The sequence below is a fragment of the Lineus longissimus genome, chromosome 15, assembly GCF_910592395.1.
Source record: "Lineus longissimus chromosome 15, tnLinLong1.2, whole genome shotgun sequence".
In the NCBI taxonomy this organism is placed as follows: Eukaryota; Metazoa; Nemertea; class Pilidiophora; order Heteronemertea; family Lineidae; genus Lineus; species Lineus longissimus.
Genome location: NC_088322.1, coordinates 4,850,777 through 4,868,519, shown reverse-complemented (window position 1 = coordinate 4,868,519; position 17,743 = coordinate 4,850,777). Strand labels below are relative to the sequence as shown.

Here is a 17,743-nt window from a genome sequence, read left to right as displayed (position 1 = left end):
AATTATTTGATAGATTTGGAATCCAAAACAACTGTACGGAGTGCTTACAATCTGAAATTTTGAAATTTCAGAATATGGGGTAAGGGAAACATAACCGACTGTTAAATCGCAATGGGTGGACCCAATTAATAGTTAAAGACCTCAAAATGTTAAGCATAGCTGCCTCTTATAAACCGTAAGGTGTGTTCTAATATAAAGCATGTAACTAGGTCAACTGAGGTGAAAAAGGTCAACAAAATTGGGATCCTGATTAAGTTAATACTGATTAACAAAAGGATAAAGAAAAGCCAATGGTTCCCTCGATCAAAAACATCGCCAGAGAATTATTTTCAGATTATTTACAGGTTAAATATGCTTAAAACAATCATTTGGATGACTTGATAGCCAAGGATTTGGTTGTTACTCTCAGGGGCAGAAAAAAAGGGATGCTCCCCAGCAGTCTGTAGTTGGGACAGGGTTCAATATCCAATGTCGGGACAACATTGCTGTTACACAGGACACGGTAGCTTATCTTCCAACAGTCAATGCACCAGCTACACAGCTATTTACGGTAAATGAAGTCTTGAACCAAACCCTCAGAATCATGGAACTGTCAGAAATAGTTTGTGTTTTCGACCAAGCGCTGCATGCAAAAGCACTAGAAGTTGCATGGAAACACCAAGACAAGTTTGGTTGTATCATATTCAGAATGGGTGTTTTCCATACGTCATGCACATTGCTGGCAGTTCTAGGCAAACGCTTTGGAGATGCTGGCTTAAAAGATCTGTGCGTCGAATCGGGCATTGTTGCTGATGGTTCAATAGGCGGTGTTCTGGATGGAAGGAAGTACAATCGTGCTATTCGAATGCACAAGATAATGTACGAATCATTGATGAGAATAGCATGGGACGGATTCCTTCAGTGGCTGGGAACGAGAGAAGCAGACTCCCTGAATTAAGCCCTGTCAGTGCTAAAATCTCTGGTGGACAATGCTTCAGGCGTCGTCCTACATGATGTGATGTCCAATCCGTCCTACTTACGCATAGTTCACCTTTTCCAACAGTATCTTGATTTCCTCAGGAGCAACAATGGCAGTCTTTCAGCATTTTGGATGTCATATATAGATATGGTGGATATTGTCTTTCGATTGGTACGCGCAACAAGAGAAGGTGATTGGCTGTTACATCTTTCCTCGATCAAGGCGATGATTCCGTGGTGTTTTGCATACGATAGGCTGAACTACGCACGTTACTTGACATTATACTATGCACAAATGTCAAGGCTGCACATCGATCACCCTGATACGTTTTCTCATTTCATGAGTGGGGGGTTCTCAGTTCAACTAGGGCCAGACAACCCTTTTGGAAAGATTCCAGTCGACCAGACCATTGAAGAAACGGTCAACAAGGATACCCAAACACCTGGGGGCACTCGTGGATTTAGCCTAAATCCTGGAGCAGTTCGGCGTTATTACCTGAACGCAGAGTACCGAAGCATGTTCCTCCGCCAACTGAGAGCCGTGATAGGAATGAGTTCGTCATCTTTGAACCATCCGGACCTGCATAGCACACGAATCACCAAGGATGAATCAGATGTCAAGGCCGTGATGGAAATGATCCAGGAGGCAATGATAAACGCATTCAAGTCGGAAGACGAATCCCTTGTCAGTATTTCAAACGGCACTCTCGCTCCAGATGAGGTAACCAAGGATCTCCTCAACGGTCGCACAATTGGGGGGAAGGCTTACACAGATTTCTGATCTGAGCGCCTTGAAAAGGAAGAACCAGATGCAAAAGACTTTTTCGCAACAGTTATGAAACAGAAACTGAAATCCTTCGCTGATGTATGTACGAAGAAAGTGAAGTGCAATGGTAAAGAAATAATCCTTCGGGCTGACCGAGATCTATTTGCTCGCATGATTATCATTGCACAAGGAAGAGCGTTGGACATGGAGATCGTTTTATCATATCCACTGGGACCGATACCTCTGGGCTCTAGCAAATGAAAGTGGTTTACTAAGGAAAACGGATAAGACCAAACTCATGAACAGTATCGGGGACACCATACCCCCTGCAGAAACCTTCCAAGTCATTCCGCAGGCATTGTCGATGGCATGAGCCTGGTGCAGAAACTGAATGTCAAAAACAATACATTCTTGGAGGTCTCCAACTCTCTTCTGAAATGGGTATTGAGGGAAGGAGGTACAAGTCAAAGAATTGATGATGTCTACAGGGAAACATCTATCAAGGATGCGGAACGGCAGAAACGTGGCTCAGGCACTGGTATCAAATTCAGTACAATTGTACCTGGACACAAGATCAAGAAGTGGAGGAACTTTCTTTCAGAGGCGGACAATAAGACACGACTTGTTGAGTTTTTCGTTTCTGACTGGAAGTCAACTAGCAAGAGGGGACTGATCAAAGAAAAGGTCGAGGAACTTGAGTGATCACAAGAAGAGGCGGATACACGAATGATTCTGCATGCAAAACATGCCGCAGAAAGCGGGTACAATAATGTTATAGTAGTGTCTGAGGACACAGACGTCGTCGTGCTTCTTCTCTCGTTCGCAAAGGATATTCGTGCCACCTTGTACCAAAAGCGGGGAACAAAGACTAGAACGCAGTTCGTTGAAGTCTCTCAGTTACAGGTGTTTCTTCGAGATGATGTTTGTGACGCACTCATCGGCTTTCACAGCTTTTCCGGATGCGATACAGTTAGTGAGTGCATTTGTTGGACGCGGCAAGATAGGGCCTTTGGACAAGATGCGATCTAGCGAGTTGTTCCTGCAAGCATTCGCACAACTTGGAAACACGTGGGAGCAGTCCGCTGATTTATTGGGAATATTACAGCACTTTACGTGTGTCATGTACGCTCCGACCACGAAGACTGTGTTGGTGAATAAAATGCGGCATGATCTGTTCATGGCAAAGAGGGGAGAGGTAGAATCAAGTATGCTTCCTCCATGCGGGGACACCCTAAACAAGCATGCCCAGCGCACAAATTATCAAGCCCGTGTTTGGAAACTAAGCCTTGAGAATAAACCAGTGGTTCCAGACCCTGATGGGTATGGATGGGTACAGGATGAGAAAGGAAACCTCACCATTGACTGGATGGCGGGAAAGACTGCTCCAGATGCTGTCATTGAATTGATGGCCTGCCGATGCAAACGCATTTGTCAGGAAGGGGAATGCATATGTCTTGATAAAAGGACTAAAGTGCACAACAATGTGCAAATTGCCAACATGTGGAAAAATGAGAGATGATGATATTGTCGTGGTTGAGACCGAAGTAGGTATGGAATCATGTAGTGATGACGAGGATGATTGACTTTTTTGGAGAAGGGACCTCTGGCATTTGCATCTTTTCCAGTGGCTCATCTTTTAAAGACGTTAGATCCTATTTAGAAGAAAAGTTCAGTGAACTTTACTTTTTGGTTTAATAGGATATTTGGCACTAAATTTTAACATTTATTACATAAAATGTCGGTGTAGAGGGCCTACACAGCATTGCCTTTGCCGTATGTGGCCAATGTTTTAAGCAGCCCCCGTAATTTATGACCTTTTGACCTCAGTTGACCTAGTTACATGCATTATATTAGAACACACCTTACGGTTTTTCAGAGGCAGCTATGCTTAACATTTGAGGTCTTAAACTATTAATTGGGTCCATCCATTGCGATTTAACAGTCGGTTATGTTTCCCTTACCCCATATTCTGAAATTTCATAATTTCAGATTTTAAGCATTCCGTACAGTTGTTTTGGATTCCAAATCTATCAAAATAATTTCCTATAGCCCCTCTGAAATTATATTTAGAGCATTAGAAAACACTAAAAAACAGATTTCAAGTGTAAAATGTTTGAATAATTGACCCTCAGCATTACTTTTTCGTCACATGTTTGACTGTCACAGATTTTGAGCAACCCTCAAAATTCGTGACCTTTTGACCTCTGTTGACCTAATTACATGCATTACATCAAAACACATCTTACAATCTGTTAGAGGCATCCTAGCTGAACATTTTGAGGTATAATAATAATGATTTGGTCCATCCGTTACCAAATGGCAGCTTCTTTTGTTTCCCCTACCCCATTATTCAGGGCCCCCGAAATTGACCATACCCCATCATGAAAACTGGCTGAAAACTACCAAAAAGCTACCCATTGGGCAGGGCTATCATTTGAATTCATAAACTAGATATACCAAGGAATAAAAAAATCACTATGAGACTTTGCCACCAGAGATGGTACCCGTTGGTCCAATTTTGAGACTTGGCCCATGGACTATTTAGCTGAGAAAGCTGTACAATCAGCAAAGCGTCTCCTAGAGAAATCATACAGGGATGGTACAGACTTTTACATGAACTTGCTCAATTGGAGGAATACTCCCAGAGACTCGGTACTGGGCTCTCAGGCACAGCGAAATCTGTCTAGGCGTACACGGTCAACATTACCCATAGCTGAGGCCCTGCTGGAACCACAAGCATTAGACACGAAGATTGTTCAGAACCGTTTGTCTGAACTTCGGCAGACTCAGAAGAAATCAGCGGACAAGTCATCAAGGCCACTAACACCACTGGCACCAGGGGACAGCGTCCGCATACAGACCAGCAAGGGCTATGACAAGGAAGCCGTTATCACCAGGAGGGCGGACCAACCCACATCCTACTACGCCCAAGCAACACCTGACGGATTTGAATATCGAAGGAATCAGAGACATCTTTTAAAAGTGCCCAATGACAATATTCCCACTGGCACACAATCATCACCATCTGCGCCAGTGCTATCTCCGCAATCTCCACCAGAGATCCAGACGGACTCAGGACACTCGCCAATCACACCGCAGGCACCCAATCCAACTCCTGAATCCGCAACTGCGCCCGCAGCAGGGGTTAATAACACTAATAACACTCCGTATACCACCAGAAGTGGTAGGTCTGTTGTGCCACCGGCAAGGCTAACTGATTATGACTTAAAGGGTCAATCCAACCCTAGGTGTTGGTTTTGCTGATATCATTGGCAAAAATGACATTTGGTATTCTCCCGCTATATAGGGATAGTTAGACTGTTCAGACAATTAGTGTTGAATTACGTTACAGTTGTTTACTTCTGCGGTTTAACTCTTTCAGCCCGGAGACCGTATATATACGGTTTGCCATGTTTGATTTCACTGCCGAAAACCGTATATACACAGTAGAATGATAATAATGAGGTGATAGGAATAATAGGTATTTTGAAGCCATTTTGACCAAAGCCCTTACAGGCCTTTTTGTCTCAAATTAGCTTAGAAACCCCTAAGAACCAGCCACCTCATTATTATCATTCTTAGGGAATACTACAGCTCAATGGGTTAATTCCTTAAAATAAATGGCCTTTTTACTGTCTTCATTATCCAAAACTGAAGGAAAAATTCAGGTAAATTAAATGTATTATCCAATAGCAAATCAACATAAAAGTAAATTCACCTATGACTTCTTTAATTTAGAAGTAACTGTTAACAGTAACAATTTCTTCATACTACAAGAAACTAAGATAACACCTGGGTTTTTGAGCCTGAAAAATAAGAAAGACTGTCTGCGACTGGAAAAGAATCCATTATCGTTTTACCAGAACCAATTTAATATGGCTGTTTGGTTTGCTACTACCGGTTGTGGTATTTCAATAGATGATCACTTGAATCACAGTGACCCATTGATAAGGTCAATTTACAGATTTCATGTTTACTATCAAATATTGAAGATCATGAAGAATCTAGAGATACCAATTCCAGGTGAAAGTGATTTCAATGAGACAAACAATAACATTAACTGTAGGAAACTAGGAGGGTTATTGAGTGAATTTGGTTTAAAAGACGAATATGATTTCTCAGTGTTTGAAAGTAATGAGGGGTGGACTTCCTGGAGTGTACCGGATTACAACCCGAACATAACTGATCCCGGATATTACATCAATGATTCTAAAATCAATTTCTTCCTCATGCAAGTTCACGAGAATAGAATGCCACCGATGTTTAAATCTGATTGGGATGCTGGAATGGCTAATTTCAAATATCCAGATACTTTCATCAAGGATCATGTCAGGAGACACAAGAATGTATTTGATGTAATTACACAAAATGAATGTCAAACCTATCAACAATTCATGATATTTAAATCAAATGGTTTCTCTAATCCTGGAATAGAGAGGTTGAATGATACAATAAGAACATATGTTTACTGTATTCTGGGTGCTCAGGCGTTGACCAGAACACCAATAATTGGAGTACCGGGTACAGAATTGGATGCTCAGAAGGAATTTAACAAACTATTAAAGGACTCGATTAATCAACATCCTGATATTCCCACTTCAATTCAAAGATACCAAAAAGCAGTGAGTGACACTCATACAAGACTAGATTATGTAATAGCACCAGGATTGTATGTCATAGGGTCAAATATGGTACTCGTTATTGGTAAGCTGGATAACTACAATAATAACATTTTAATAGCACCCAAAAATGCTAAACCTGGTAAGAATGACATTAACCACAAAAAGACCTTACCACCACCACTGATGGAAGGAACTAGTTCTAAGAAAATAAGAGTTAAGAGTAGTGTTGATACTGTCAAGACCAGTCATACACCAAAGAGTAATGTTGATGCACCAAAAACAACTGAAACATCAAAGAATACTCCTACTACTAAACGGGACACCAAAGTTGAGAGGGAGGATGATACTCATGAAACAATTAAATTCATGCTTTACTCAGTTGTTGGTACATTGATTGTTTTTATGGTTAGATAAATAAGTAATTATGGCTGAAGGAGGTGAAGATTATGAAATGGATGATTACGATCATAATTACATTCATAATGTGGATGATCCTCCTGATTGGAGAAATAATAGAATTTATCAAGATGACGGCACAACATACAACACAGGTAATACAAATCTTACTACTGAAACTTCGTTCACTAGAACTCCAGATAGAGCAAGAGGTATTGTCCCTGAATTGATGGAAAAGGAGTTTAATTACGCTGAAATAGAGGGTAAACTTGATACAGCATTGAAAGAGACGGTATGGAAATATGACCCTAACAAATTGAGTAATCTTGCACCACACATTAGTTACGATGGTAACAAACTTTTTTATTATCCGACAACACTGTATGAATTTGATTTGATAAAAGGTAAACTTGGAAACGAAAATTTATTTGACTATCGTGATAATGATGGAACCCTTATTAACAAGTTAATTCCTTTAACTAAGGGTGATGGTAAATTCTTTGCTGAAAGCACATTAAAGAATAAGTTTGGTACTAATTTTGTTAATTATTTAAAAGGTATGATTGCACCTGATGAACCAGCACCTATGGAAGGACCTAGAATGGCACCAATGGAAGGCTCGGAACCAGTAAGTCAAACACAACCGGTATCAACTCAAGCTGTTGAAACACAGTCACTAATTAATGAGGTAAACAGTTCAAACCAACCAATAGATAAACTGATAGATTCTAATGATGATGAACTTAAAACACTGGGTTTTACTGAATCTGCCTTGAGAGAACTCAGAGGGTTAAAACAGGCTGGTGATGATCTAGCTGCAGTAAAGAGGGATAAGGACATGCAAATAGAAAGCCTAGAAGAAGAACTTAACAGTAAAAAAAGAGAATATGCTATCCTAGGAGAAGAAAATGAAGTTCCAAGAAATGACTTAAAATTAACTCTGGAGAAGATCATTTAGACGAAAAGGAAAATCTAAACAGAGAAAAGGACGAGCTAAGAATAAAAATTGAGGAAGTGAAAGAGGAACTGAATAGAGAACGTGCCAAGGTATTTGAATTAGACAGAGAAGCTGAAAGTAGTTCAAAAAGACTGAAACGTTTGATCACTAATGTCTTGAAGAAACCAGATTCACAGATTTCACTCAAGGACAGAATCAAGTTACTTTTTAAGATTGAAGGCCTTACAATTGCTGCAATAGTCGCTGCAGTGACTATGATACTGGCAACTTTAGGCCTTGGTATCAGTAATGCTTTGAAAGCTGTACCTAAACCAGGACCACCAAGTCCTACTCCACCAAGTCCGGATAAACCATCATCAATTCCAGATAAAGTTAGAGAAGGTCTCAAGAAGTTTGCTGAATGGCTAAAAGAACTAGCCAAGAAATCAGCTGCGGCTTTACCTGGAATAATAGGGTCTTTAGTTTCATTTCTCCTGAAAACAGTTGGTGCTGCTGTTGGCTTTCTAGCTGAACATCTGATCATAGCAGTTATTGCTATTGTGAGCTCCATAATCTATGGTTTAATTGGGGGTGTTAAAGCCTTAAAATCACGTAAAAGGTCTTAGGTGACCTTCTATCAAAAACAATGTTTAAAAAAATAATTATCATGTAAATATGAATAAATACATCTCATTAAAAGATTATTATTCCAGTGAGTGGAACAATGAGAATCTTAAAGCATTCATTCGTCCTAGGGCCATGGATAGAAATTTTAGTGAAGAAAATGACAGCAAGAATTATGACAGTGGGAAATTTGATAAGCCTACTGAGACACACAAAGTAGTCCTGCCAAGAATGAAAGAATATGACGTCAGTACCAACACTAATGCCCAATTCTGCCGTAATTGCAAATGTTGGACACTTTTTGAGTATCAAAAGAATTTAAACTTAGCCAGGAACGCCGCTAAAACTGTGAAGTATCAATTTTGCATTGTTTGTAATGCAACCAGTTACGATGATGATTTTAAGACTCTTGAGATCAATATTGACAACAAGATTCGTTATTTTGACATTATTCTTAGAAAGCTTGGATGGAGACGTTTGTCTGAATCGGTTCTCAAATATTTAAAGGACTTTGTGGAAGTGTATTTACAGTGCTACTTTTCAAGTCACAGAAAATGTCTTAGTAAGCAGAGATATGAAAGTACAGTCCACTTAGCTTTAAAAATGGGTATTAACACTCTCCCCTCTAAGTTACGGGAAAAGGGGTTACATGGCGAGGCCATACTTGTTGCATTTCACTGTGGGGAATATGACTGGTTTCTTGTCATTGAATTTATCAACAGGGCTATTGGTAAACCCCAATTAACAGATGAGAATATCACTGACCTTAGACTAGTGTCCTATGCTTTCCTTAGATTTCTGCATTACTGTGGTGTGAAGGTCACAATTAACTACAAGGTATTTTTACACCAAGCCTTTAAAACGATGAAAATTGATTATGTAATATTTAGACCTTTTTTAACCAACAAGGAGCGAGTTAATGATTTGGAGAGATTATGGTATGATTTCACTCAAAGTATTTTCTTCCAGAATTACAAGGTTGAGAAGGAATATGACCAGGATATTGACAAGCAGTTTGACGTTTTATTGAGTGCTAGTGCAGGTCGAGACATTAAGTGTGAGTCCACGGTACAACCAGGCAATATCTGCAAAAAGTGATAAAGTGGGGGGTCAACAGTTCTGGCTCAAATTCCTACCATGGACTGGTCTTGGGGTAGGATGAAGGCAGGCAAAGCCATTCGGCGAAAAATCACACTGGTCAGGAATGGGGGGTATTAACTCATCCTATTTTTTTCTATGCATTAACCATTAGAAAAAATGCACAGTTTTGATGAAAATGACAAAAAGTTTTTATTTAAAAAAAAACTTTCTGGACAAAGAAGTCCACTTTGCTTGGTATCATTGGAAAGGGGACATCATGGACAATTTTTGGACACTTTTGTTTTATCATAGATTTCACCCTCTTTTGCGGAAGAGCACATGTTTTGGGTACGTTATCATAAAAAAGTTAAAAGATAGCCTACTTCCACGGGGTATACCTCACCCTTTGCAGGGTGTTGGGCAACGCCACTTCTGCAGGAGATCAATATGGGACCCTATTTTCAGTTACAGAAATAAAATCGTTGGCCGCTCTTAAGATGAGTTTGTGATTGCATGTATATTGCGAGGTGTTTGCTGCTTTTTGTACTATTTGCACTGCATTCCATGATGGATTTGGAAGATGCCCTCTGGTCTCTTCTGGTTTATTCCTGTCTAAATAATCCTCCTGACATCGTGGAAGAATATACATAAGCAGCAACAGGTGCTCAGGACTACTGGTGATTGCGTACCAGGGCACCCCCACCCCATACCGCAGGCCATCACGAATGCGTGATTCAGGGCAACATCACGGCCAGTATGGAATTCATCACGCAAGTTTACTACATGGTGGTCACACAACACAAGCAAGCATGGCTGATATCATTGACACTTGCGAGCCTGAGCCCAAAAAACCAAAGATATCATTAAAGTGCGGATTTTCCGCTATAAGCTATGGGGTAGATTGTGGTCCGTTTACCCAATATCCAAAGGACACTAGTGTAGTTGGGCTGAAACATTGCAAGAAAGATATTCAGGCGCATTTGACCCGTCTAAAAGTTTGGTCATCCAGCAGGCGTGGGCATGTTGAACATGTTGAAGCTGGCACCATGGGCATTGCATGCAGTGACGTGGTTGAGTACGAATGGCAGCTCATTGCGCTTCGAGCAGGAGTGTTCGACTTTGAATCCCCAGATCTCGACACTACGATATGCCCAGTTCACCGCTACAAGTTGGGCCTTTGCTGGATTCCGTCAAGAATGTGTAAACATCCTCTGCACAAAGCCACTTCCACCAGACGCCCACAAAAAGATCGTGGCATTTCAGCAAGCGCATCCAGGATGGTGTTCGAGAAGTGGAGAGTTCTTTTGCCTGTTGGTTCTGGTAAGCATCTAGCTCTGATTATGAATGGCTCATCAGCTCATTAGCTATCTCTTATATAACGGTACTATACTTGCACTTGGCTACTAATAAAGGCCTGTGTCGTGAAGGGCTTTCTAAATAATTTATTTTCTCGAAGACACCTGGAGAATCAATCGCTCGTGTTGTGCCTCTGAGGTTGAGTCCCAGCGAGGGTCAACAAATTTGTCGCCTCCAACCAGACGGCAAACCACTTGATATCATGATATTGCCTTTCCTACAATGTAGGCTATGCACCCATGGTGATGACTACACAGTACACTCGAGCATCTCATGTTCATTCATTCTAATATTTATTGCAGCTATTTGTAAAGACTGCGACAAAGAACAGCACAGGCCTCATCCCTCTTCGAATATCTCAACGGAACAGAAGGTAAGCAAGTGGCTGAAGGAGCTCCTGACCCGGCTTGCTATGTTCCTGTATAAATGAGTATAAATGTTTTCCTTGAATAAAAGGAGAGTGATTTTGTCAAAAACATTCCTTCTTCAATTTTCATTAATTTCAAGGTCACAATGTAAAAGTTCAAGCATTGAAAATCAGCATTGTAACCAGTGATATTCATGACATGGGCTGGACATGCCAATAGGAAATACTTGCAATGGGATGATTGGACGAGACGCCATGTTCACTCTACATACAGTGACGTACATTTATGTTGAAAGATTGTTGTCCATACTGTTTGCTTTAGTTCACAATTGCTTTTTCAGCCTGGCACTTCCTCCGCCTATGATGAGCCTCTACCATGTTCTGGTACAGAGGAAAGTTTTGTGGGTACAGTGATTGTCGATATCGACCTTGAGGTGAGCTTGGTGTAGCATGATGTTCTCAATTACCTTAGGACCTCTTGGTGGTACCACACAGTCAAGTTTTATCGTATGTTCTTTCACTTTCAGTACAGGGCACACTAGTGATACTGATAATGAGGACGCATTTCTGTTAGTGTTACTGCTAAAGTGGTAGATGATTGTTTTACTCAATGAAAAGTGTGAATCATAGTAATCCTTACTGACATTTACATTGTGGCTGATCAGTATTCAGCTAAGCCAATCACTGAAGAGTTCATCCTAATCCAACGCTAACACCACTCAGTCAATTCCACTAGTAGTATTCAATGAATGAAGCTCAAGATCATAGCAAACAGCGCAGTTGCATGTACTCGGTATTTTTTTTCCAGCATCAGAGTCGATCACCAGTAACATCTGACAGACAACAAGTCAAGTTGGTTTCTGATGAGATGGGAGGCAAAGGTGATGATAATTCATCAATTTCTTCTGCTGGGTCTACATGTATCATCCAGGTAAGACCACTTGTGACAAGAAAGAAAATGCCAAGGTCATGTGCCTACCAACACCACGTCTGATCATGATGAAGCCAGGTTGATAAAATGTACCAGTGAAAACATGCATCCATATACCAGGGGTCAAGGAGCATTGTACATTCACATCCTATGCACTCCAAGCAGGCCTTGAGTACTTACTGTCAGTCCCGCTATTATGTGCAACGCGTTAGCAGTTGTTTGCTATTGTGCGATTCCATCATTGGGTTACCAACCAAGCTAATACTATGGCCTTTCCTAAGCCAGTTTTCACCATATTGAATTGAATGTCTTGCTTCTTTCAGTGCATAGGACGAGGTCGAGATATTGATCAGAGAAAAGATTTCTCAGCTAGAAAGCATAATTGATCTACACTTTTGAATGAAGGGCAGATTTGTGCTTCATATAAAAAATGAATGAGGATATGCCCTTCGATATTGTCTGAATACATGACTGTATGACTGTATACTTCTGAAATTATGTGTATTGTAACTTGTCTTTCACAAAAACTGAAATGTCGGCGCTTTAATTTCAGGGACGTCACCTTTTGTCATCAAGTAATGGAGAATCACCCAGCTCCGATAATCTGGATAATGGTGATAAACCACATGAATTCGACATGTCCTGGGCCCCAACTCCAGCGCCAAAGAATATGCATCTTGGCTTCCTCAATCAGTTTCTGAAGCAAGGGGGATGTAATTCAGTTTCAGGACAGCTTCTTCTGCCGCTTGATGATGCTTCCTCAAGTACTCTTCGTTATTACAAAAGGAAGGCAAGGGAAGCGGTTGCTTTAACGTTGCACTGCATAGCCCCTGGACAAGAAAACGATCTTATGTCACTGATCCAGCCTGCAGTGCCTTCTCCAATGGCCAATGAACTGGACAAGGTTGTGGTGAAATGCTATAATGATGCCTCGTCATGGTATATTAGACGACAGATATTGTCCATTCTTGCTCCACATAGAACCAAAGAGCAACTAATGGTGAGTAAAATACTTCATAGCGCCCCTATTGTTATGAATAAAACAAATTGCTAGAAGAAGAATTTACCCATGTTCATCACAAAGGTGCACCTTTTATGAAAGAGCAAGTATTACTGGTATTTGGGAATGGCATTCAATTCTTCAACCCTCTACAGTGGAACCCCTAAGTCTTTTGGCAAGGCACAGTTTACAGTTTTTCATACAACGTATTTTTCATATTCTTGGGTTCTGCACAGGTTGACCGCACGGTGCAGTGATGGATCCCACAGGGATCAGCTATAAAGAGCAGATGATTTTGGTAGCACTTACACATTTCATGCAGTTGCACACTGCTAAATAACTTTATCATTGCATTGAGTGCCAGAATTCAAGGTGAACTCAGGACCCATGACATGCATACATGCTGCTGAGCAAAAGTGTCATTTTAGTGACATGTAAGTTTACAATACTGTAGAATAAGAAACATTGTGGCCATTCCATGGAACCAATGATGCATGGTCGGACTGGGGCCAGCGAGATAACATTGAGAAACAAAGCATTTCTTTCTTAATCCTAATTATCGATTACTTTCTTGATTTTTCAGGACATGATTCCTGGTCTCACGAAGTACAGGGTAGATGAAGCCCGTAAACATGCAAGGGAGGTTGGCCAGGCTCAGCCAGTCGAGGTTGAAGGTGTTACTCGTTCACGCCTTAGTGAAGTGAAGGTCGACCATTTTCTAGATTTCATCTCCCGCCCAGACTTCCTACAAGATGTTGCATACGGGACTAAAGTTGTGAAATTGAGCCACGGTGAAAAGCTTGAAATCCCCAAGGTTGTACGAACAGTGATAACATCAAGAATAATTCAGCTTTACCAAGCCTACTGTGAAGAGGTTGCCTTTGAGCCATTGAGCAGGAGCACACTCTACTCAATCATTCAGGTGAGTATATCTCTGAGGTTTCAGTGAAAATTCAAGTGGCATGTGCTTCTTGTGAAGTGCTCTGGGTCAGCTGGTGAGGTGACAGAGGGCAGCACAGCCACTGCAATGCATAATACAACCTAAGACGACACCACCCTCTAGAATGTCACAACCTGACCTGTAGCACTCCACAGTACATGAAGGGTAGACTCTGTACCTTAACCTCAGGAAAAGGGTGCCGTGCACACGAGCAGTAAATGGCACATGGTGTGACACCGTGTCAGTCTGTCATTGTGTCATTGTTGATGTATTGAGGAGAATGGAAAAAGGTGCATTGTTGGAAAGTCTCGGCCGGTTCTCACTACTGGTTTTGAAAGGCCATGTGGAGGAGTGGAAAATTAAACAACCCAGCACTTGCAGATAGAATATTTTATATCCTACACAGTGTTCAAATGAAACTTGTCAGATATCAATGACATTTTCTCTTACCATATTTTTTCAGGTTTGCGCAGCTTCCCAACAGAAATCTCTTTCTGGTCTTGACAACATTGCAGCTGAGGGGTCGGAGGCATTTGATTCATTGTTCACCATTGCAGAAAGTCTTGGTGATCTTCGTAAGTAACAATTACTATATTGTGTTGTGTCATCCTCAGATGAGAAGCTGGCATTTTATTTCATAACCTGATCAGTGCCAGATCCAGACTTTGATAATAGAGGGGGCATGAAATTGGTTTTCTATTGAAATAATGCTCTTCTTCCTTGCTGAATCACCAAGGAATGCATGAAAAATCATTATTTTGCAGAAAACAGGAGGGGCATATGTTGTCTCCATCTAGATTCAGCCTTGCTTACGCGGTGCCATGCCCAATTTCTATATGAAATAAACACGCTATCAACCACTTAGTAATGAGGGAAAAAGCTTTTTGTCAAGCTGACACGTGATCATTCAAACACATTATTGTGTACTGAGGATGGTAAACGATCATGGCTGTTTCTTGTGCCATAATACTTCGTTCTGTCTAAACCCTTCATCTCAGGATGAACCATTGCTGGAATTAGCTACTTTCTCACAACTGTTTGGTAATACAAGTGCTTCCACTTCCAGAGTATCCAGCTGCTTCTCTTGAGGACCTGAAGAAAAAGATCCGTTCTTCCAAACAGTATCTCAAGACAGATTACAAGTTGCACATCAGTGAGGCAAACCCGTGTGCAGACCACTGCATTACCTTTGCTCTGTCAGATGGACAAACCAAGTGCTCCCATGACCATGACTTGGTGTGTGAACGTTGTGAGGAATTGAAAGAAATGCTTGATATGATGGAAGTTGCATTTGATAACCCAGAAGTGGTTTACAGGTAAATTGAGCTGTCTGCTACTGTAAAAATATTTCAGAATATAATGTACAAAAATGTTGACCCTATACTGGTACCAGTGAAAAAACTATGCTCATCTAAACTTGTCATACCCTGTAGTTTTGATATCCCAGAATTGCATAAACCATTACCAGTAGCATGTTCTGGAATGGAATGATAGTCCATACTATAACCATAGTCCATACTCTACCTGAACACGAACAAACATTGATAATACATGTACGTGTATCTAGCCTTTGTAGGCCCTATTTCACTTTATTCTCTTTGATAATTGTTATGCTCTTCATTGTAGGTACGAAAAGCAGTTAGAAGAACTGAAGTACGACTTCGAAGCCGGCCGAGAAAAAGTTCTGCATCTGAAATCCCATATAATGAGAGCGAAGAACCAAGAGAGATGCAAAGTTCAGATTCTTCAAGAGCTGCAACCACATCAGGCACTAATAACAATGGATTGGGCCATGAAGTTTCTGCCAACGAAATATAGGGAAGCGCAGCAGGATTGGTTTGGAAAAAAGGGTGTTTCCTGGCATGTGTCTGCTGTCATAACTCGTGTTGAGGGGAACGAATTTCAGGTGTGTATAGAATCAAACATTCTGAGAAAACATCAATGTCAGAGTGAAGTGAAGCTTAAAATGAAATGAAAACTGATATTGGATCTAGATAAATTACTTAGTCAAACCCGAAACATGCACTATAACTCTGCATTATAGGAAAGGAAGTGTCTTTATACAATAACTTTGCTGACTGTCGCTGCTGTACCTGTGGTCTCAATGGTTACATCCTGCAGCGCAATCAGTCCTTCCACGTGACTGTTTTGATACAAATTATACTTTTAGTAGTTATGAGTACATGCGTATGAGCTTCATTTATTTAGGTAGTGCTTTCTTTTCTTCAGATCCACTGTTACGTCCATGTCCTGGACCAATGCAAACAAGACTGGTTCGCAGTATTCTGTCTTGTGGAAGCCACACTATTGAAGGTGAAGTTGGAGACACCTACAGTGAAGGACGTATTCTTACGCTCAGATAATGCAGGTTGTTATCATAATGCATCCTTACTAATATCGATGAAAAACCTGCAACAGATCACAGGCCTCACTATCAGGCAATATGACTTTTCTGAAGCACAGGCAGGAAAGGACATCTGCGACAGGAAGATCGCGCCCATGAAGTCCCACATACAACGCTTTGTGTGTGAGGGACATGATGTTACTAATGCATCTGAGATGAAGGATGCGCTGGAGTCATATGGTGGTGTCAGATGCTGCTATGTTTCTGTTGTGACACTTGCAGCTGGTGCACCTAAGGCTCTGACATGGCCAGGAATCACGTCATTTACCAACTTTCGTTATGAGGACGGTGGAATCCGTGTTTGGAAGGCATACAGTATTGGTACTGGCGAGTTCTTTCCATACCCCAAACTGGAGAGCAAGCAAGCTGCTGCATTAGCTCCAACTGGAGTGACACTCAGTGTGTATACGCGGCCTAGTGTAGGTGTTGGAGCAATGAAGGCACAAGGTGAAATCAACAAGGTGGAAATCCCGTGCCCTGAAAATGGATGTGACCAATTTTTCAAATCACAAGAGGACCTGACAGAACATTTGGCCTATGGCTCCCACACAAGTGTGACACTCAAGGAAACCGTGATGGACAAGTTAAAGCGGAAATGGGCTGGGCGAGTTGGTGCCATAGCCAAAGTTGGACAACCCTCCGCATCTGTTGTAGTAAGGAGCAAGACAGATGCAGATTCAGAACAATCTTTGCTTTTTGCAGGCTGGGCTCTTCGAGGACAGAAGACCTCAAGACTGTTTTCTGCAGAAGTGCGGAGATATTTGTATGAGGAATTTATGAAAGGTGTGACTGGGTTCAAAGAAAATCCAACTAACGTTGCAAAGCGCCTGAAGATGATGTTTCCCAAGGATCAGTGGCTGACTTCAACACAGGTCATGTCCTACTTCAGTCGCCTCTCTGCAAAACAAAAGCAGGGACAGCTTTCAGAAGTATCAGGCCACTCCGAGGAAGATGAGGCACAAGAGGATGCCCAAGAAGAGGTACACCAGGAGACAGTCAAGCGCTACAGTCTTCGTAGAAAGGTTATGACAGAAGTAGGGATACTAGTATAACCAACTTCACCTATGAACTCATTGGTTTTGATGACTTCGTTTGGAACCATTTTATCATGATTGGATTGCAGACAGCTAGTCTTCAGTCAAGTCTTTTCGTTCGATCTAGCGTTATCATTCCATTCAGCTGCGTAGCTTATGGGTTGATCGCCATGCCCCTGCATTTAGCGTGAATCTCTCAATCTTGTTGCAGCTTGCCATACCCTTGACTAAAGTGATCATGGGTGCACTAATCAGCATAGTATCCTCTTGAGTGTACAATAATAATGTGCATTGTATTCAGAAAGCATTTCGAGTCAACAATAGTAATG

The 17,743-nt window shown here is 41.3% G+C and overlaps 1 protein-coding gene and 1 long non-coding RNA gene across 2 annotated transcripts in view; one reads left to right on the top strand and one right to left on the bottom strand.

Annotated features, from left to right (window-relative positions):
• Window positions 1-17,743, bottom strand: part of LOC135499999 (uncharacterized) — a 102,111-nt gene that overhangs the window by 42,191 nt on the left and 42,177 nt on the right. The window lies entirely within an intron of this gene.
• On the top strand, window positions 10,285-17,432 carry LOC135499897 (uncharacterized). Its single transcript, XM_064790931.1, has 10 exons — window positions 10,285-10,702; window positions 11,041-11,111; window positions 11,447-11,539; window positions 11,914-12,036; window positions 12,590-13,036; window positions 13,620-13,958; window positions 14,440-14,551; window positions 15,043-15,292; window positions 15,603-15,882; window positions 16,206-17,432. The coding sequence occupies exons 1-10, from the start codon at window positions 10,429-10,431 to the stop codon at window positions 17,430-17,432; spliced, it is 3,216 nt and encodes a 1,071-aa protein (XP_064647001.1). The 5' UTR covers window positions 10,285-10,428.